At 38.7% G+C, this 23,562-nt stretch overlaps 1 protein-coding gene across 3 annotated transcripts in view; it reads left to right on the top strand.

Moving 5' to 3' along the window:
• The first annotated feature begins 529 nt into the window (after positions 1-529).
• LOC124599429 (cilia- and flagella-associated protein 20) overlaps positions 530-23,562 on the top strand; it is a 65,829-nt gene continuing 42,796 nt past the window's right edge. The window contains exon 1 of one of the 3 annotated variants that reach the window (XM_047136079.1): positions 530-903. In XM_047136079.1, the coding sequence (XP_046992035.1) occupies positions 628-903 (276 nt within the window). In that variant the 5' untranslated portion in view covers positions 530-627. The remainder of the gene's footprint in view (positions 904-23,562) is intronic. The other 2 variants (XM_047136077.1, XM_047136078.1) reach the window with 2 other exon arrangements.

Here is a 23,562-nt window from a genome sequence, read left to right as displayed (position 1 = left end):
GACGGCCAACACCGCGGTTCCTGGTGTGTCCGCTGTGCCGTGCGTGTGATCATTGCTGGTACAGCCCTCTCGCAGTGTCCGGAGCAAGTATGGTGGGTCTGACACACCGGTGTCAATGTGTTCTTTTTTCCATTTCCAGGAGTGTAGTTTGCAAGTGAATCCTGACGATACAGTTTAGTAACATGATGGTATATACCTCTCAGGATCCTTAGGAAACCTAAAAGGAGACAGCTGTGGTGTCTTCTTCCTGTTGTTGCTGCAATTTATTGCGCTACAAACGGTCCCGATGGTAAAAACCATCGTATAAATCAAAATAATCAATCACTATTCGCTTTCACGATCGCGCCGAACTCACAGTTCAACCTACCAGCCGCTTGGGGCGCTGTAGGCAACAAAATCGAGGCGAAGTGTCACGACTGTTATGTTAGACTGTGATTGTACTGCATTGTGTAACCTCCTAGATTGTAATCTCCTTGGTATGTACCAACGATTTTTACCTCTTCTGGGTAGTTCTCATTCCAGTTTTCAGTGTTGGTACTTGTGTAAAGATTAGCGTTTGTTTTTGGCAGAGCGAGATAGATTTGTTGTTGTTTACATGAAATTTGTGTACAGTATTTAATAAACACTATGTTTAAAAATACATTCCAGAGTGGCTTCTTGTCAATTTTATATAGTATCGGGAGTAAACCGCTACAGATATGGGACAAAAAAGTCAGGAATGGTCATATAAAGAGAATAACAGATAATGACATTCAATCTTTAGTTTTGGAAATAGTGGGTTCTAACGTAAGCACAACATATATAACGTGCCCAGCAGACCCGAAAAAAACTCTTGGTATTAAGTTGCCGTTCCTGGTCATGATAATAAAGAATTTAAAGAAATATTTTACATTTGAAGTTCAGGTGAGTTAAGTGCTTACTGTCTCTATTTATCCTATTAATGTAACCGATTTAAAGGTGTGTTACCAATTCCACCCAGACGACAACTATAATCATTTAATCACTTATTAGAAAAAATGTCAGTTATGTAAATATCTGAAATCTGTGCAATGATCTGTATGATGACAAACTACGTTTACTGTGCGAAAGAGTTAAAGTGTTTAATCTTCATTTGAACTAAGAAGGGATTCATTTGACAGCTATCCTGTGTGAAGGCTTTTTGATTTTTACAAACATTATACTTGCCCCTACCGTTACATGCCATGCATTTTCTTTGTTGAGGTTTTGTTTATAATATCTTCAAACCAATGACACATTATCTTCGGTGTGCTACGCCTGTAGGAGTGTGCACCCAAAAATTTCTGACTTTATTTAAATATTGTGTACTATGTATGTAATGTGTAAGTTGTCTAACAGTTTTAAATTTTAATGTGATAGTGCCTGCCCCACACATGAAATCTTGGTTGTAGTGACAGACTGATTTGTAGATTAGCCCATGGTCAAGGTTAGGTTGAAAGGCGACTACTTTGGTTGGAAGTTGAGGAAGTCAACAGTGCGAATACAAAATAAATGTTGTGGTAAAAGACTGATGTATAGTGTAGCTTGATGTCTGTGTTAGTGCTATATTTAACGTCCTGTGCAAAATCGCCAAAGAAAGGAATATATGGAAAACAATGAGAAGAAGAAGGGACACTTTAAGAAATTAGGCAATAAATTCTATGATACTAGAGGAAGCTGTAGAGAGTAAAAACTGCAGTGGAAGACAAAATTTGGAATACATCTGACAAATAATTGAGGATCTATGATGCGAGTGTTACTCTGGGGTGAAGAAGCTGTCACAAGAGAGGAATTGTTCATGGGCCATGCCAGAGCAGTCAGAAGTTGGATAATTTTATGATTCAAAACCATTAAGAAGATGAGGCTTTGATAAATTAAAAGAACCAGAGGTTGTTAAAAGGAATGCAGCAGAAGAGGGATAGTCCATATCAAGTCAGGCAGGCTAGGAAAAAAAATCTTACCTTCATAGTCTTGGATGTTATTGAATGTTAAAATGAAGCACTAAGTAAGGAAGAAATATTTCTTTGCTTTCTCCCAAAACATTTCTGCTCCGTTATACTTGCCTCCAATGATGACTACTGCGCATACCATTTTGAAGATGCGAATTTTGGAAATTTTGTATCTCTGGAACAGTTCTAGATATGGTCTTGTTTTTTTCATTTTTTTATTTGAATGATAATTACATTATGATTACAAAGAAATCCTCTATTTGCACTTACCAGTCAAAGTTCTTTTACCAAAGCATTCTGAACTTTTTTTAAATAATATATGGATTTTTTTTCAGATATGTCAATTGATAAAATTTTGATTTTTTTTATTTTTTTTTTTTTTTATTAGTACCATATAGATCTTCATTCCCTGAAAAGGAGAGCTTCCACTTTTTGGCTGAACATGTTTTATAAACAATTGAAATTTTTGCCATACATAAAACCTGTTGTACTACCACATTATCACATAACAGGCTCATAAAAATCAAAACAAAATTTTAGTTTTGAAAGATGAGTAAGATACTCATTTTTCAAGCATTTTAAATGGTTCCAAAATGTATGTGAAAGGTCCAAAGACTTAAAGGTTTCAATTTATACAAATTCTGTGCACTCTGTTTTGTACTGAAAGTAGCCAGTCATTAAACAAATAATGAGTTCTGCTGCTTTAGTATCTTGCTTTGATATAGACTGATGCCTTCCTATTGAACCAGTAGGAACTGGAGCACTCTTCTTCAGCACTCTGGACCAATCTTCAAAACATTGTGGACAGGAAGTGAGCACTGAGCACTGATGGCGTTGTTGATGTTCTTCAGCTGGAAATATATATCTGACCACTGGTCCATGTGGTAGCATGAAGTTCACTACAATTTCATTTAACTCATAATTGGTGTCTATAATCTCTGCTTTCCACAAGTCACGGTCATACACACATGCCACAACCATCCCCCTTCTCAGGCTGTGAATCTGAATATTATTCTGCTGTTTCTGAGTTGTTGGCCGAACAAACTAAATTTCTTCTTTGTTGCTCTTTAAAGTGCATGCAATATGAGTTCACCCATCACTTTATAAGTCCAAAAATGTGTCTTCTGAATTCCTTCCACAGGAGTAGTTTGTTTGGACCATTCTTCTTTTTTCTGTTCAAGGAATTCTTTGATTTCCTCTTTGGACAAAAGAATGAGGGCTGTGGATGTGTAAGATTTCACGACTCGTAAAATCCTCAGCATTCTGAATCACAGCTGTATTGGGTCTGGAAAGATTATGTTTTGTAGCATGGTCCTTCAGCAGTCCTCCTACACCATCACAAGGCCCCTTCCTGTGTCCAGTGGCACTGTATACCCAGTCAGTTGGCACAAGTGACTTACTCAATTCAAACAGCTGGTAATGATTTTTAGAATGACTAGGAGCACCATCAGAAATAATAATGATCTTCTCTGCCCGTTTGCAGTTGAAGGAAATACGGAAGCGTCCGATCCCGCCCGTCTGCTTTGACCCATGACGTCACAAATATGGCGGAAACGACCATAAACCATGACTCCAATATGGCGCATATAAAGTCGGTACGTACACATTATGAGGACGAAAATACATCGAAAAACAAACACACACACACACAAACGCTTTCCACAAAAAGCCTAATGACACTAACGGGACAAGCGCGGGAAATGTGTTTTTGGATGGGGTGGCAAACTAAATATTAACAAATTTAGACACCCACCCCCCTACAAAACCACACAAAACGAAAAAACCGACATCACAAAACTCCAAAAATCCCACTAAACACTATATCATCTGGAATCGGACACTTCCCTTGACCTATATAGCTCAACAGCAGCTCCCGATCCCATAAATTAGGATCAAACACTTCCCTTGGCCTATATAGCTCGAAAACATCTCCCGATACCAATAACAAGATACACAGCCACACATTGGGATTGAACACTTCCATTAACCTGCGCACATAATTTTATCCGTCATATCCATTCCTGAACAAAAACAACAACCGATTAATTTTACTAAAATTACCACACGATGTACAGTGAACAACACTAAATTAACCTTCACACAAAATCGTTAACTCACTGAAGCGAATTCCACTACAAACACAGCCGACACTCTAACAATTCTGGATAATGAGCAAAAGCAAACTGAGCCCATTACAGCGCGCAAACGAAAACCCTGAACGTACCACCAGAGAGCACAACAAACCACAACACGACGACATCTACAAACACGCCACTCTCAGAAACCAAACTCCGCACCGTCATGACGTCACACACGATTACACCCTTATGTCACGGTCAAAGCCGACGTGTGGGATCGGACGCTTCTGTCGACCCCAGTTGAAGAATTTTGTGCATTGCTAGCAAAGCATATGCTGAATCATGTCCTCTGTCATAACTTATAACTTCAACACTTGTGGTATTCTTTTGAAAATATGTCACTCTCGTGAAAATTGAAACCTGGTTGTTACTCCAATGATACCCTTGTACTTCTTGTGGGAGGGTTACAGACCAGTTCTCAGCAAAATCACAGTGAAACACCAAACATAGTTCTTCAGCCTGTGTACACACCCTTCCACTTCTGCAATGTGTTGTTGTTACAATTTCTTCAGGTGCTGGTGTGTTACTGCTTTCACTGACCATTTACCAAGTTCATCAAAGTGTCAAAGGCAACAGTTTTCTTAGTTAGTTTATTTTCCTCCCATGTTGCATATGTAATTTCTGCAGAGTTATTTGCTACGTCTTCCAGGCAAAGTGTCTGTAAAGACAGTCCTCCCTTTCCAGGGCAGTCACCACATTCTTGAAACAAACAAGTATCTCACTTTATGTCACAGACCAAGTTGTCATGTGTCATGTGCTCCAGTAGGTTCTTCAAAGTTACCACACAAAGTTCAAAATTTGTGCAGTACACACATAAAGAAACATCTCTCGGTGGGTGTGGAACTACCCACTTAGGTCATAGTGCATAAAATTTTGATCTTCCACTATGTGAGGTTGTATAGTTGCTCTTATAAATTGCAAAAGTTTCTTTAATACTGCGAGTCATGTACCTCTTCACTTTTACAACTTTTTGACCTTCCACTGTTACAGTTAAAGTGTCTTTTTTGAGAACAGTGCCATTTATCTTCCAGATACAATGACTGCACTATTTGAACTTGAGCTATGTCTGCAGGGTGACCATAATAGGGATCCGGTCTTCCAAGGACTCCATTTACAGACCTCACATTTCTTGGTTTGTCGACCATGTACTTTGATACTGATGGAATGTGGTTCAAAATTGTTTGCGTTCAAAATGTCTCTGGAATAATAGTTAAAACTTGCACCTTTTCACTGTAGGATGCACAACAGCTGAGTTGATATTTGTGAAAAATTTCTGGCAATAGGTGCAAGAGTACTTTGGTGCATTTTCTTCTGAAGATGGGATTTCTACTTTGAAGAGTCTGGCGAGTTTTGCTGTAATGTATTCATCCATAGCTTTAGTAATTTCTCTGCGTTTTCATGATGCATAGAGCTTATGACTCAGCTTCACTGACCACAGTTTCTTAACAGGACTAACACCTACCTCTGTAGTTGACTGATTCAAGGTATTTAATTCTTTCTCAGTTGATACAAAATCTGCATCATCTGCACCATGGAAGGCTTCACCTTGTTCAGATACTATCATTATTGTTATTCTGTCAAAACATTTAGAATGCAAAAAGTCGTCACTGGAAACATCTTGACTTAGAAAACAGAGTCTTCAAATGAGAACACTTATTCCCAACCTGAACAAAGTCTTTCTTTCTTTTTATTTATTTTTTATTTATTTATTTATTTTTTTTTTGTTTTGTTTGTCTTATATATCACTCTTTTGTCGATATACAAACAGTCAGCACACTTCACTCTCCTGTGGCCCCAGTCAGAAGACATTTCAAACATTCCTTTTCACAAAACACACTGCAACTGTGTCAACTGGCAAATTCCTCATGAAAACACAGAACTCACTGGATGGTCTCAGATTTCTTAGAAGCCTCCTCAGTAAACAAATTAGCACTGAAAAACTACAATACAGAAACCTGCAATGAATAACCACGACAAAGAAACTGACAAGAAGTGTAAGAAATCTGCAACAGTGAAAGTGAAAAGAAATAACTGGAACAAAGAAAGTGATAAGAAGTAACTGCAAAAAAGACAATAGAAATAAGCATTGTAACAAAGAAACTAGTAAGAAACAACTTCAGTGGAAAAAAAAAATGATTTTTAGAATAAAACCTGTCCAACTTAAAAGTGGAAGCTCACATTTACGGATAATATACTACTACGTGGTACTAATCAACAGAAAAAGTCTAACTTTTCTGGATTGGCATTTTTGAAAAAAAAAAAATTTTCTGTAAATTATAAAAAAATTCAAAAGGCGCCAGTAAAAGAACTTTGACAGATATGTCCAAATGGAGGGTACCATTGTGATAATAAAGCAATTATCTTTCAAATGAAAAAACTCTAACAAAATATCTATAACTGTTACAGAGATAAAGCATTTAAAAAAGTTTTCCAAAATTCCCATCTTCAAAGTGGTGTTCGCAGTGCCATCTTTGGAGGCCTGTATCTCGGGGCAGAATTTTTTTGGAGAAAACAAAAAAAATATGTGTTTCCTACTTACTCCTGAATTTTAACATATGCTAAATTCAATAACATCTGAGACTATGGAGGTAACTCCCCTGCCTGAAGTGATGTGGATTATGCTAATATAAGTAAAAAGACAAAAACCAAGTAGAAACCCTTAAATCACACACAACATATTGAATTCAACTGATAAAAAGAGGAAATATAAAAATGCTTTGAGTGAAGCAGATTGTAGGGAATACAAATGTCCAATAATGAGATTGACAGAAAAAAATTAAACAGAGCTTTGGAGAAAAGAGAAACCTCTGTCTGAATAATAAAACTCAGATGGCAAGATGGTTATTAGCAAATAGGGGAAAGTTGAAAGCTGAAATGAGTACACTGCAGAACTTCAAGGAAAACAAACTTGAAGTCATTGTTACGGAGTGGGAAGAGAAAGTGGGTGAGATGAAAGTAGATGACAGTTGACAGTGACGCAGAATTATTGAGCTCCTTGGGAGAACATACCATAACAAAACTATTCCAGCTACTGCTGTAATCATGATCTTCAGTCCGAAGACTGCTTTGACACAGCTCTCTCAGGGTTTATACGACCCGGGAGATCTGGGAAAAACCTAGGAATTTTTTCATCCGGGAGAAAACCGGGAAGAACCTGGGAATTTTTTAGAATTCCGGGAATGTTTCATTGTTTTAGTTTTCAGTTAAATTTTTGTGATTTTGACTGGCAAGAACCAATACTCCAACACAGGATATTACTGTATCCCGCATCTGCAGGATAATACTGCAGCAACAAAACATTAACAAGAGAAAGAAAAAATGAAAATAAAACTTAAGTCACAAAGGAAATCCATCATATACAACAACAAAACATAGTGCTCATACAAGCGTCTGCCAACAGCAAAGTGTGTCAAAGGCTTTAGAAAGACTATGCAATGATTCATTACGACAAATTGTTTCCGATGTACGTGACATGACAGCTGTTGACATTAGATACGTTTGAGCAGTTGAGTCGCGTATGGGTAGTACCTTCTCCCCCTTCTGGCTATAGATGTGTGGCTGGGCACCACTATCTAGTATTGCCTTGGTTCAGAAATATCGTAGCACCGGGGCTGATGCACAGAGCAGTCTGAGTTGTGGTGCGGAGGTGGGTAGTCTCCACATGATCTGTGTTTTCGTTTAGTGATTTTGCTGTTTCCGCTTCATTTATTACTCTCACATCAAATGAAAACAAAATGGACTCTGTGGCGGGGAGCTATCAAATGAATTAAAATACTTTCACATAATTACAGAAGGCTAAAATATGTAGTTATTTTCAGGTTTTATTTCCACCTTTCTGACAGTCAAGCATTAGTCACCCTGCAGAACAATGAAGTTATTTTTGTCGCTTTGCTAAAGAGATTTGGCTTTTATTAATCTTTTGCGCTGAGGCAGTCAATTTATTTGAAACGAAGTGTTTAATTTCACAATGTTGGCTAGTTTCAACTGTTCGCTGCATTTCATGTGCACGTTTTCCATCTTCTAGCTCGCATGGCATTATGCCATAATAAATAACCAAACATGAGATAGTACAGTACTGGTACACGAGAAAATTTACATCCAAATCTGGACATACGAATGTGCACTTTAAGCCCAATTATGCATTTTAGGAAATTCTGATGAGCTTGAAGTGTCCTCTGATGTCTTGTTTCTTTTGTGACATAGTGCAAGATCTTTTAATGTTTTACACGCACGAACATACGGGCTTCCTGTGTCATCATAGTTGCGCAAGAGCAGTGGCACCTGTTATCTGGGGCTCTCTGGCAACTGATGAAATGAATAAGTTTCTAACAGGTCACGGGAAAACATTGCGGATGGTGGTTTGAAAAGCGTTACTTTCAAAGTAAATTTCCTTTTACACAAGATGAACTATATGTGAGAATGTACGATGAATTTCTTAAATCACAGAGTGTTTGACTCTCAATTAAAAATCAACTCTTTGTAGACGACCATCTAGAAGAACTTTGAGCCCAGAAGATCAGACATTTACGTCGTTATTAAAAATTTTACTGGCACATTTGTGTGATATATCTTAAAGTGTAACAGGCACAAAAAGATCAACAATATATGTAGAAGCTTAGCTTCGCTTGCAGCTTATTATTCTTCGAGACTACAATTATATGTGAAACCTCTATTTTTCTTGTAGCAACACTATGTTTATTAATTTAAACCATCAACTTTTCTCATTTGTGTGTTCGCGCTACTTAAGAGTGATCTTGCTATTGGCTGACTACATCACGTGTCCTATGCTGCCATCAGCTGGCGAGATCACATGACATGAGCTATGACTGGCTTACAAAAGTGCGTCGCAATCTCGATTTCAATGCCTTGGAAAGTAATATGTGGTGTTTGGTGGAATTCGAATTTATATCTTCGTAATACAAAAAAATATGCAGTGTACATGTTGCTGCTGCTCATCAAAGATCTATCCGAAACGTGCACCCCCCCCCCCCCCCCCCCCCCCCCCCCCTCCCAGTTTCGTTTTCTAAAGTGCTGGGAAATTCTGTGTCGGTATATAAAACCATAAACATTCAAAAGACTGATAAGTTTTACAGTGCCGAGGAAAACTATGTTATGTTAACCGGGGACCTAGAAACAATGGATAGGCTATACCCCCGCCTCTGCGCAGTGGTCCACAACCTCACGACGACTAAGGCAGTCCACGTCACCCCTCCGCTGTCCCACGCTGAACCCAGGGTTGTCGTGCTGTTTGGCCCCCGGTGGACCCCCCAGGTAACATCTCACACCAGACGAGTGTAACCCCTATGTTTGTGTGGTAGAGTAATGGTGGTGTACACGCATGTGGAGAACTTGTTTGAGCAGCAATTGCCGACATTATGTAACTGAGGCGGAATAAGAGGAACTAGCCCGCATCTGCCGAGGCACATGGAAAACCACCTAAAAACCATCCACAGACTGGCCTGTTCACCGGACCTCGACACAAATCCGCCGGGTGGATTCGTGCCAGGGATCGGCGCTCCTTCCTGCCCAGAAACCCATGCGTTAGACCGCACGGCTAACCGGGTGGGCGAGGAAGAGTATATTCTCACATAACACGGGGAAAAATGTGTTTTCACCCGGGAGAAAGTGTATTTTCAACTGAGAAATCCAGGAAAAACCAAGGAATTTTTTTTCCTTGTCCATGCATACACCCTGTCTCTGCACTGGTCTGTCATGTGCAAGTTTCTTCATCTCAGCATGACTCCTCCAACGTACATCCATTTGTACATGTGGGATTATCAAAAGCTGTGATTTCGTTCATCTACTTTGACCTGTGACATGATCAGGATGATGGACATGCATAATATTTAACTCCAGCAATAAAATGAAATGCACAGGACACCCATGGGAAATAAGCAGTTTTGGAGGGGGCAAACTAAATGTATGACAGTAAGAATAAGAACACCATTCCAAAACAGGTATCAAGCACACATAATTCTCAAAATTCAACACAACAATAAAATAAAAAAAAATAAAAAAAAAACTGTTGGTATTGTAAATTTCACTTGACCCGTAGGGAGTCCTCAATACCAGGCACCCACACAGAACTCAAAAACCTAGTACCTCATTATTAGCTATTCGAGCTGCCCCTCGGACCTACAGCTTTGTACTGTAACTCCTATTTCAAAAGTTTCTATTCCCTTCTTGTCTGAACTGTTTATCATCTATATTTTACTTCTTTGCAAGGCTACTCTCCTAACAGATACCTAGAGAAAAGACTTCCTCACATTTAAATCAATACTCAGTTTTAAACTGCTTTTTGAGAAATGCCTTTCTTGCCATTGCTAATTTGCCTCTTACATCCTCTCTATTTTGACCATGATCAGTTATTTTCTGCTCAAAGAACAAAACTCATTTCCTATTTTGCCTCATTTCCCTCAGCTTTGTTCTATTTAATTTGATTGCCTTCCCTTAATGTTGTTTTACTTTTGTTGAAACTCATCTTAGAATCTGTTTTCAAGACACCATCTATTCTGTTCAGCCCACCTTCCAAGACCCTTGTCATCATTGACATAATTACAATGTCATCACCATAACCCAAAGTTTTTATTTCTTCTTGAATTTTAATTTCGTTTCCAAATACCTCATTGGTTTCCTTTACTGTTTGCTCAATGTACAGATTGAATAACATCATTTTGCTTTTGTTGATGTTCATCTTATATCCTCCTTTCAAGACACTGTCCATTACATTCAGCTGCTCTTCCAGGTCCTTTGCTGTCTCTGACAGAATTACAATGTCATCGATGAACTTCAAAGATTTTATTTCTTCTCCATGGATTTTAATTCCTACTATGAATTTTCTTTTGTTTCCATTACTGCTTGCTCAATATACAGATTGAATAACATCAGGGAGAAGTTACAACCCTGTCTCACTCCCTTCCCAACCATTGCTTCCCTTTCATGCCCCTCGACTCTTATAATTGCCATCTGGTTCCTGTACAAATTGTAAATAGCCTTTCACTCCCTGTATTTTACCCCTGCCACCTTCAGAATTTGAAAGAGAGTATTCCAGTCAACATTGTCAAAGTCTTTCTCTAAGTCTACAAATGCTAGAAATGTAGGTTTGCCTTTGCTTAATCTATTTTCTAAGATAAGTTGTAGGGTCAGTATTGCCTCACGTGTTCCAACATTTCTACGGAATCCAAATTTATGTTCCTAAAGGTCGGCTTCTACCGGTTTTTCCATTCGTCTGCAAAGAATTTGTGTTAGTATTTTGCAGCCGTGACTTATTAAACTGATAGTTCGGTAATTGTGACACTTGTTAGCACCTGCTTTCCTTGAAATTGGAATTATTATATTCTTCTTGAAGTCTGAGGGTATTTCGCCTGCCTCATACATCTTGCTCACTAGATGGTAGAGTTTTGTTAGGCCTGGCTCTCCCAAGGCTGTCAGTAGTTTTAATTGAATGTTGTCTACTCCCGGGGCCTTGTTTTGATTTAGATCTGTCAGTGCTCTGTCAAACTCTTTACGCAGTATCATATCTCCTATTTCATCTTCGTCTACATTCTCTTCTATTTCTATAATATTGTCCTCAAGAACAATACCCTTGTATAGACCCTCTGTATACTCCTTCCATCTTTCTGCTTTCCCTTCTTGTCTTAGAACTGGGTTTCCATCTGAGCTCTTGATATTCATGCAAGTGGTTCTCTTTTCTCCAAAGGTGTCTTTAATTTTCCTGTAGGCAGTATCTATCTTACCTCTTGTGATATGTGCCTCTACATCCTTACATTTGTCCTTAGCCTTTTGCACTTCCTGTCAATCTCATTTTTGAGACGTTTGTATTCCTTTTGCCTACTTCATTTACTGCATTTTTGTATTTTCTGTTTTCATCAGTTAAATTCAATATCTCTTCTGTTACCCAAGGATTTCTATTAGCCCTCATCTTTTTACCTACTTGATCCTCTGCTACCTTCACTATTTCATCTCTCAAAGCTACCCATTCTTCTTCTACAACCTCTGTTTCTTTCAGTTTATCGACGTCCCATCTCCTCAAATTCCCACCTTTTTGCAGTTTCTTCAGTTTTAATCTACAGTTCATAACAAATAGATTGTGGTCAGAGTCCACATCTGCCCCTGGAAATGTCTTACAATTTTAAACTTGGTTCCTGAATCTCTGTCTTTCCATTATATAATCTATCTGCTACCTTCTAGTATCTCCAAGCTTCTTCCATGTATAGAACCTTCTTGCATGGTTCTTGAACCATGTGTTAGCTATGATTAAGTTACGCTCTATGCAAAATTCTACCAGACGGCTTCCTCTTTCATTTCTTACCCCCATTCCATATTCACCTACTACGTTTCCTTCTCTTCCTTTTCCTACAATCGAATTCCAATCACCCATGAGTATTAAATTTTCGTCTCCATTCACTATCTGAATAATTTTTTTTATCTTGTCATACATTTCATCATTATCTTCATCATCTGTGGAGCTATTTGGCATATAAACTTGTACTACTGCTGTGGTAGGCATGGGCTTTGTATCTATCTTGGCCACAATAATGCGTTCACTATGTTGTTTGTAGTAGCTTACCCGCATTCCTATTTTCCTATTCATTATTAAACCTACTCCTGCATTACCCCTATTTGATTTTGTACTTATAACCCCGTATTCCCCCTGACCAGAAGTCTTGTTCCTCCTGCCACCGAACTTCACTAATTCCCACTACATCTATCTTTGACCTATCCATTTCCCTTTTTAAATTTTCTAACCTACCTGCCAGATTAAGGGATCTGACATTCCACCCTCCGATCCGTAGAATGCCAATTTTCTTTCTCCTGATAACAACGTCTTCCTGAGTGGTCCTTGTCTGAGATCCGAAAGGGGAACTATTTTACCTCCAGAATATTTTACCCAAGAGGATGCCATCATCATTTAACCATACAGTAAAGGTGAATGCCCTCAGGAAAAATTTCGGCTGTAGTTTCCCCTTGCAGTGTTTGCAGTACCAGCACAGCAAGGCTGTTTTGGTTAGTGTTACAAGGCCAGTTCAGTCAATCATCCAAACTGTTGCCCCTGCAACTACTGAAAATGCTGTTACCCCTCCTCAGGAACTGCACATTTGTCTGGCCTCTCAACAGATACCCCTCCGTTGTGGTTGCACCTATGGTATGGCTATCTGTATCGCTGAGGCATGCAAGCCTCCCCACCAACGGCAAGGTCCATGGTTCAGGGGGGGTTCAGTAATAATCTACAATCACGGTACAGGAAGCAGCATAAATATAGGGTACCATTGTTCTTTGGCGAGAAACTTCAGCAATTGGAAACTTAGGTTTGAAGCTGTTTTAAGTGAGTTGGAATTATTGAGTGTTTTGGAACAGCCACACATGGAAGTGGAGGAGCCTGCTCTAGATGACATAGCTGAATAATTTGCACAGAAGAAGGCTCTTCTGAGAGAACATTTCAAAAACAACATGAAATCACAAACAATCCTATGAATTTCACACTATCTCTTGGGGTACCCCAATGACAAGGAAACTGCTCATGGTTTGCAGAATTCATTAACTAAAAATTTTGAGCAGAAAGGCATGGTTTATCAGCTTTTGTTATAAAAAACAATTTTGCTTTTTTCAGAGGCAACAGAACATTTACTTAATCAATCTATTCCTTCAATGAATATAAAACAACTTAGAACCATCGACATTGCCGGTGGCAGGGAGGCTTGCGTGCCTCAGCAATACAGATACCTGTACCGTAGGTGCCACGACAATGGAGAGATTTCTGTTGAGAGGCCAGACAAACATATAGTTCCTGAAGAGGGGCAGCAGGCTTTTCAGTAGTGACAGGGGCAGCAGTCTGGACGATTGACTGATCTGGCTTTGTAACATCAACCACAATGGCCTTGCTGTGCAGGTACTGCAAACACCTGAAAGCAAGGGGAAGCTACAGCCATAATTTTTCCCGAAGGCATGTAGCTCTACTGTATGGTTGAATGATGATGCCAGCCTCCTGGGTAAAATACTCCAGAGGTAAAATAGTTACCAATTCTGATCTCCAGGTGAGGACTACTCAAGAGGACGTTGTCATCACAAGAAACAACACTGGTGTTGTATGGATCAGAGCATGGAATGTCACATCTCTTAATCGGGCTGGTAGGTGGAAAATTTAAAAAGGGAAATGTACAGGTTAAAGTTAGGTATAGTGGGAATCAGTGAAGTTCGGTGGCAGGAGGAACAAGACTTCTGGTCAGGTGAATACAGGATTATAAATACAAAATCAAACAGGGGTAATGAAGGAGTAGGTTTAATAATGAATAAAAAAGCAGGAATGTGGATAAGCTACTATGAACAGCATAGTGAAAGCATTATTGTAACCAAGATTGACCCGAAGCCCACAACAGTAGTACAAGTTTATATGTCAACGAGCTCTGCAGATGAGGAGGAGATTGAGGAAAGGTATGATGATATAAAAGAAATTATGCAGATAGTTAAGGGAGCAGAAAATTTAATAGTCATGGAGGACTGGGATTCGATAGTAGGAAAAGGAAGAGAAGGAAAAGTAGTTGGTAAATGTGGTTGGGGAGAAAGGAACGAAACAGGAAGCCACCTGGTAGAATTTTGCACAGAGCATAATTTAATCATCGCTCAAGAATCATGAGAGAAGCTTGTATTCATGGAAGACCTGGAGGTACCGGAAGGGTTCAGATTGATTATATAATGGTTATACAGAGATTTAGGAACCAGATTTTAAATTGTAAGACATTTCCAGGGGCAGATGTGGACTCTGACTATAATTTATTGGTTATGAACTGCAGATTAAAACTAAAGAAGCTGCAAAAAAAGGCAGGAATTTAACGATATGGGACCTGGATAAACTGAGAGAACCAGAGGTATTAGAGAGTTTCAAGGGGAGCATTAGGGAATGATTGATAAGAACAGGGTAAAGGAATAGAGAATGAGTAGCTTTGAGAGATGAAATAGTAAAGGCAGCAGAGAAGCAAGTAGGTAAAAAGATGAGGGTTACACAAAAGATATTGAATTTAATTGATGAAAGTGGAAAACATAAAAGTGCAATAAATGAAGGCGAAAGGGAATACAAACATCTAAAAATGAGATTGACAGGAAGTGAAAAATGGGTAAGCAGGAATGGCTAGAGGACAAATGAAAGGATGTAGAAGCATATATCACTAAGGGTAAGATAGATACTGCCTGCATGAAAATTAAAGAGACATTTGGAGAAAAGAGAACCACCTGTATGAATATCAAGAGCTCTGATGGAAAACCAGTCCTAAGCAAAAAAGGGAAAGCAGAAAGGTGGAAGGAGTGTATGAGGGTCTATACAAGGAAGATGCACTTGAGGGCAGGAAGATGAGAAGGGTGATGTGGTACTGTGTGAAGAATTTGACAAAGCACTGAAAGACCTAAGTCAAAACAGGGCTCCGGGAGTGGAGAACATTCCATTAGAGCTGCTGATAGGCTTGGGATAGCCAGCCATGACAAAACTCTTTCCATCTGGTGCACAAGATGTATGAGATAGCCGAAATACCCTCAAACTTCAAAAAGAATATAATAATTCCAATTCCAAAGAAAGCAGGTGCTAACAGGTGTGAAAATTACCGAACTATCAGTTTAATAATTCACGGCTGCAAAATACTAATACAAATTCTTTACAGAAGAATGGAAAAACTTGTAGAAGCCGACCTCGGGAAAGATCAGTTTGGATTTTGGAGAGATGTAGGAACACACAAGGCAATACCAACCCTCTGACTTCTCATAGAACATAAGTTAAGGAAAGGCAAACCTATAGTTATAGCATTTGTAGACATAGAGAAAGCTTTTCACAATCTTGACTGGAATGCTCTCTTTCAAATTCTAAAGATGCCAGGGGTAAAATACAGGGAGCGAAAGGCTATTTACAATTTGTACAGAAACCAGAAGGCAGTTATAAGAGTCGAAGGTCATGGAAGAGAAGCCGTGATTGAGAAGGGAGTGAGGCAGGGTTGTAGCCTATCCCCAGTGTTATTCAATCTGTATTTTGAGCAAGCAGTGAAGGAAACAAAAGAAAAATTTGAAGTAGGAATTAAAGTCCAGGGAGAATAAATACAAATTTTGAGGTTTGCTGACGACATTGCAGTTTTGGCAGAGGCACCAAAGGACTTGGAAAAGCAGATGAACAGAATGAACAGTATCTTGAAAGGAGGATATAAGATGAACATCAACAAAAGCAAAATGATGGTAATGGAATGTAGTCGAATTAAATCAGGTGACGCTGAGGGTATTAGATTTGGAAATGAGACACTTAAAGTAGTAAATGAGATTTGCTACTTGGTCGAAGTAGGGAGGATGTAAAACATAGACTGGCTGTGGCAAGAAAATCGTATCTGAAGAAGAGAAATTTGTTAACACCAAACATAGATGTAAGTGCGAAGAAGTCTTTTTGGAAAGTATTTGTGTGGATTTTAGCGATGGAAGTGAAACATGGATGATAAACAGTTTTAGACAAGAAGAAAATAGAAGCTTTGGAAATGTGGCGCTACAGAAGAATGCTGAAGATTAGATAGGTAGATCACATAACTAATGAGGAGGTACCAAACAGAATTGGGGAGAAGAGAAATTTGTGCTACAACCTGACCAAAAGGAGGGTTTGGTTGGTAGAGCTCATTCTGAGGCATCAAGTGATCACCAATTTAGTACTGGAGGGAACCATGTGGGGTAAAAATCAAAGAGGGAGACAGGAGATGAATACAGTAAGCAGATTCAGAGGGATGTAGGTTGCAGTAGTTTCTTGGAGATGAAGAGGCTTGCACGGGATAGAGTAGCATGGAGAGCTGCATCAAACCAGTCTTTGGACTGAAGACCACATCAACAAGAAATTTTGAATAAAAATAAAAGATGTTCTTTTGGTGTCAATTCACTAAATAATCTGTGTCAGTATGTAAACTAGAAATAGCTGGATACCACATTGTTTTTGATAGTTCAACAGGCTCACTTCAAAAAAGTGATAAAGTTATAGCTTTAGCTCAAAGAAGACACTCAGGCTTGTCTACCCTTTTTGTTCAAACGTGCTACAAGTGCTGTGGGTAGTGCTCGCGAATCAGACAGGAATCTAAACTTCTGGCATAGATGTTTAGGATATTTGAACTTGGCACAGGGACTGGACAAAATGTTGTTGTTGTTGTTGTGGTCTTCAGTCCTGAGACTGGTTTGATGCATCTCTCCATGCTACTCTATCCTGTGCAAGCTTCTTCATCTCCCAGTACCTACTGCAACCTACATCCTTCTGAATCTGCTAAGTGTATTCATCTCTTGGTCTCCCCCTACAATTTTTACCCTCCACGCTGCCCTCCAATACTAAATTGGTGATCCCTTGATGCCTCAGAACATGTCCTACCAACCGATCCCTTCTTCTGGTCAAGTTGTGCCACAAACTCCTCTTCTCCCCAATCCTATTCAGTACCTCCTCATTAGTTATGTGATCTACCCATCCAATCTTCAGCATTCTTCTGTAGCACCACATTTCGAAAGCTTCTATTCTCTTCTTGTCCAAACTATTTACCGTCCATGTTTCACTTCCATACATGGCTACACTCCATACAAATACTTTCAGAAATGACTTCCTGACACTTCAATCTATACTCGATGTTAACAAATTTCTCTTCTTCAGAAACGCTTTCCTTGCCATTGCCAGTCTACATTTTATATCCTCTCTACTTCGACCATCATCAGTTATTTTGCTCCCCAAATAGCAAAACTCCTTTACTACTTTAAGTGTCTCATTTCCTAATCTAATACCCTCAACATCACCCGACTTAATTCGACTACATTCCATTATCCTCGTTTTGCTTTTGTTGATGTTCATCTTATATCCTCCCTTCAAGACACCATCCATTCCGTTCAACTGCTCTTCCAAGTCCTTTGCTGTCTCTGACAGAATTACAATGTCATCGGCGAACCTCAAAGTTTTTATTTCTTCTCCATGGATTTTAATACCTACTCTGAATTTTTCTTTTGTTCCCTTTACTGCTTGCTCAATATACAGATTGAATAACATCGGGGAGAGGCTACAACCCTGTCTTACTCCCTTCCCAACCACTGCTTCCCCTTCATGTCCCTCGACTCTTATAACTGCCATCTGGTTTCTGTACAAATTGTAAATAGGCTTTCGCTCCCTGTATTTTACCCCTGCCACCTTTAGAATTTGAAAGAGAGTATTCCAGTCAACATTGTCAAAAGCTTTCTCTAAGTCTACAAATGCTAATGCTAATGCTAAAAATATGTAAATAAATTTTTGAGCTGCATAAAAGGTAAATAAGCATGGTTACCACATATTCAGTCTCTGGTTTGAGCCAGCTGAGAAACAGTGATATGCTTGGTTCTATAATGCCAGTTTTTTGATGGAAAGAAATATGTAGTGACTTTCACTGATGATTATATTCTCTTTACAGCAGCTTGTACTCGTCAGTCAGTCAGTCAGAACTGTTTCATTATTTTGAGGTATATTATGGACTAGCTACAGCTTATTTTAACATGACAATTAGCAGAATTAGATGTGACAATGGTTGTGAAATCATTCCAAATAAAATGATGAAATTCTTTAAGAAAAAAGGTTGGAGTCTTAGTTTATTAAAAAGTTCACCCAACATAACAGACTAAATCCATCAGATAGTACTATAATTGAAAAAGCTTATTTGTGGTTTTTGGATGGAAACTTGGAAAGCTGTTTATAGGATTGCAATATTATGAAAAGCAACAGAAAATGAAGGATGGAAAAATTACATTATTATGAAAAGGATAGACTGTTACTCACTATATAATGGAGATTTTGAATCACAGTGAGCCACAATAAATTACCGCTGAACATGTGAGTTTTTGGACAAAAGACATCCTTCTAAAGTGGATAAAATAAACATTCACACAAGCGCAACTCAGACAGACATGTCAATTTTGTGGCCGAGCAGTTCTAGGCGCTACAGTCTGGAACCGCGCGACCGCTACGGTCGCGGGTTCGAATCCTGCCTTGGGTATGGATGTGTATGATGTCCTTACGATAGTTAGGTTTAAGTAGTTCTAAGTTCTAGGGGACTGATGACCTCAGAAGTTAAGTCCCATAGTGCCCAGAGCCATTTGAACCGTGTCAACTTTCTCTGGCCACTGAGGCCAGACTGCAAGCAACTGCCAGTTGCTCACAGTCTGACCTCAGTGACCAGAGACAATGGTCATGTGTGTGTTAGTTGTGCTTCCACAAATGTGCATTTGTTATCTACTTTACGAGAAGGCCCTTTGGCCAGAAGCTCACATGTTCAGCAGTCTTTTTGTCTGTCTACGACTCTACATCTCCACTATATGGTGAGTGGCAATCTATCCTTTTTACAATATTGTCATTATTCCATCCTGGACTTTCCATTGTTTTTATAATTCATCATAGGTCTATTTCAGCTTTATATGCAGAAATTTCAGCAGTATGTGGCAGGAAAGTAAGCCCATCTTAAAGAAACTACATGTGTTTGGGTGTGTTGTGTGCTTGCACATTCCAAAGAAATTAATGACTGCAAGTTGGGCAGCAGGTTATTAGTGTTTCATGACTGGATATTGTCCCAATGGTTATAGATTATGGTGTCCCAAACAACATAAAATTGTATTTGGAAGCTATGTAATTTTTGAAGAGGATAATTCCTGAAACTTGCTGGCAGATTAAAACTGTGTGCCGGACTGAGACTCGAACTCGGGACCTTTGCCTTTCGCCGGCAAGTGCTCTACCATCTGAGCTGCCCAAGCACGACTCATGCCCCATCCTCACAGCTTTACTTCTGCCAGTACCTCGTCTCCTACCTTCCAGAACAATTCCTATTTGAAGGTGGAGGTAGATGCAAATGAGATGGGTGATATGATACTACGAGAGGAATTTGAAAAAAACATTGGAAGACCTAAATCAACCACGTCCATGAAGTAGACAACATTCCCTCAGAATCAACATCGTCCTTGGGAAAGCCAGCCGTGACAAAACTATTCCATCTGGTGTGCAAGACATATGGGACTGGATCATGAAGAAGACTATTCAAATGGACACCTACAGAACAAAGCAGAAGATGAAGATCATCAGAATGAAATGAACTCTGAGATAACTAAACAAATTGCTGAAAATAACTCAGAGCTCGTGACTTCAGAAGAGATGAGGGAAACAGAACCCCTACTGAAAAGCAATAGAATAACGAGAAGTCCTAGATACTTGGGCGACTACACGCTGTTGGCGATGAATGTAGAAGCATATATGGAAAACGGCCCTCAAAATTTTGAAGGTGTGAAGTATTGGCATGATGAGAATGAATAGAGAAGAGCAATAAAGGAAGAATTGTACTCTGTGCCATCCAATGGAACTGGGTGTATATTCCACTTCTAATAAATAAAATAATAATTGACTGAAAGTGGGCATTCAAAGTGAAAAGAGATGCATCTGGAAATATTGAAAGGTATAAGTTACACTTAGTTATTAAAGACAGTGCACAAGTAAAAGGATATGACTGTGAAATTTATGTGAAAGTTCCTCAAGGTGTAAAAAAATAAGGAAGTACTTGTATGCAAACTCAATAAAGCTTTATATGGGTTGAAGCAGGCAGTAAAATCTTGGAACTCTACAGTTAACGATTTTATATGATGGTTGTACAGTGAAGGCTACCTGGATGTCAAATATATCAGCTGCAAGGAACCAGTGGCAGATATCTGAGCTGTAGGAATTATGAGTGTACAGTTTAGTCTGCTATGTCTGACACTGGAGATGATGAAATTGGGATATAATTGATGCTTTAATTTTTATGCTTAGAATGTATCAATATGTATGTGTCATTTTTTTAAACCCATTAGTGGAATATCAAAACTGGGGGAAAGTTTTGAAGTATGAACAATTTAATAATTTTGGTTTACTATTTTCTCTTTGCTTTTTTGTATGTGTTTATCTCCCCCTGTGTTTGTTGTTCAGTAGTTTGCTTTCAGCGGTGATTGTCCTGTAACTGTAATAGCTATAATAGCTAATAAAGTGTTGTGACATGGCTGACTATGGCTTCCCAGTTTTTAACAAGAAAACATTCCCAGACAAAGAAGACAGGTGCTGACAGATGTGAATACTGCTGAACCCTTAGTTTAATAAGTATTGGTTGCCATTGATTATATGCAAAATAATGGAAAAAACTGGTAGAGCTGCTTTCAGACTCTGATTCAATAGTAGGGTACGGGAAAAGGCAGTCCCTCTCCAAAGCAGATTGTTTTCATAACAAAATAGGAGTACCTGGTAATAATGAATATCCATACAAAGGAGGACAGCATGAATGCCAATGAGTTTAAACAGAAGGAGAGCAGAACCTTTTGAAATGTGGTAAAACAGAAGAAAGCTGAAGATTACCTAGGTAGACTTAGTAACTGATAATGAGGTACTGAATGAAATTGGAGAAAAATGAAATTTATGATAGATCTTGACTAAAGAGGGGGATGTTGACAGGACACATTTTGCGACATCAAGATATCATACGTTTGGTAGTAGAGGGAAGTAAAACTTGTAGAGGGAGACCAAGAAATGAATACAGTAAGTAGGTTCAAATGTATGTAAGCTGCAGCCATTATGCAGAGATGAGGGGTTGCACAGGATAGACTAGTAAGGAGAGCTGCATCAAATTAGTCTTGTGACTGAAGACAACAACAACAATAAAAAATGAGCACCTATTTTTGATTATTATATAACACATTACACAGATCCATACTATAAGACACAGTCATAATAATATTTTGCATTTGGATCATTTCAGCTTTCACACTAAATTAGACACATAACTTGGAACCATAATGATCCAAACGTGGTTTTTCACTTGGGTCAGTATGGCAGGATGTATTTTTCAACGTAAGATCAATTCAGAAGTGGGAGACTGAAATATTCTTATAGAAGACAGTGGTTTTTGCACCTTGATTAATGTGGCATGAAAATTTATATTTTCTTCCATGCATCCACATGAAAAGCTCTAATAAAGAAAAAATGCAACATGAATCAGTATGGTTCTACTGTCCCCATTTGTCTGATAGTCTGACAGTATGTTTCCAGACTCATAAAATCTACACACCATCTTGAGTAGTTGTTTGGTTGCCATTTTCCACAATGATCTTACAAATTCCAAAGGGATGTTACATATCCCTTCTACCTTAAAAGCTCTGTTAAGCTCTGTTTTGAATACTGGATCCCCTATGTCATCTATAACGATTCCCATTTTTTCTTCTATTACATCACCAGTTAATTCCCCCTCTCATAGAGGCCTTCAGTGTATGCTTTCCACCTCTCTGCCCTCTCTCCTGTGTGTTTATCAGTGGTATTACCATTGCACTCTTTATGTTGCTGCTCTTGCTTTTCATTTCAACAAAGATTTCAACTTTTCTATGTGTTGAATAGGTACTTCTGATGACCATTTCTTTTTTGATTTTTTTTCACATTTTTCCTTTAGATATTTCGACTTAGTTTCTCTGTACATCCTATTTATTCCATTTCCAAGTGACTGATATCTTTCCTTGACCATTTTTGTACTTCCTTCTTTCTTCAAACACTCAAAGTATTTCTTCTGTTACAGAAGGTTTCTTTACAGTTAGCCTCTTTGTCCCCATTTATGTGCCCTACATCGCAGATTGCCCTTTTTACAGATGTCCATTCCTCTCCCACTGAACTGCCTACTGTGGTATCTATTATAGCATTATCTACCACCTAAGAGTAGTTCAAATGCATCTCATCATTCATCAATACTCAAGTATCCCACATCTTCCCAGTACTTAAGTATTCCACTTGTTTTCACATTCTCTTAAATTTCAGTGTCATCTTTATAATTACTAAAGTGTAGTTTGAGTATGTATCTGCTACTGGACACGCCTTTCAATCCAATATCTGATTTTGAAATCTCTGTCTGACAATAATGTAATCCAGCTAGAATCTTCTCATGTCTCCAGAACTTTCCCAAGTACGCCACCTCCTCTTGTAATTTTTGAACAGCATATTTGCTGTTAATAGCTGAAATTTATTACAGAACCTAATATGTCTTTCTCCTCTCTTTCCTATGATCAAGCCCTTAACTCTCATAACTGTCTTCTGTTCCTTTTCCTAGTACGGCCTTCAAATTCCCCGTAATTATTAGATTATCATCTCCCTTTACATACCGAATTACCATTTAATATCCTCATACTCTCTCTCTCTCTCTCTCTCTCTCTCTCTCTCTCTCTCTCTCTCTCTCTGTCTCTCTTTCTTTTTCTGCTTATGGTGTAAGCATGTATGTCTGAACAACAATTGTATCACTCAACTGTTCTCAACCATTCACACTCTGGTCTACTTTCCCATCCATAATAAATCATACTCCTCTTAGATCATTTTCTGCTGATATTATTTGTCGGGCCGGGAATCTTTATCTTCTTTCCATTTAATTTCACTAACTCTCAGTATCTAGGATGAGTTTCTGCATTTCCCTTTTCAGATTTTCTAACTTCCC

Source organism: Schistocerca americana, chromosome 1 (assembly GCF_021461395.2).
Source record: "Schistocerca americana isolate TAMUIC-IGC-003095 chromosome 1, iqSchAmer2.1, whole genome shotgun sequence".
NCBI lineage: Eukaryota > Metazoa > Arthropoda > Insecta > Orthoptera > Acrididae > Schistocerca > Schistocerca americana.
Note: the sequence above shows the minus strand (reverse complement) of the source record. Positions and strands in the feature narration are given on the sequence as shown.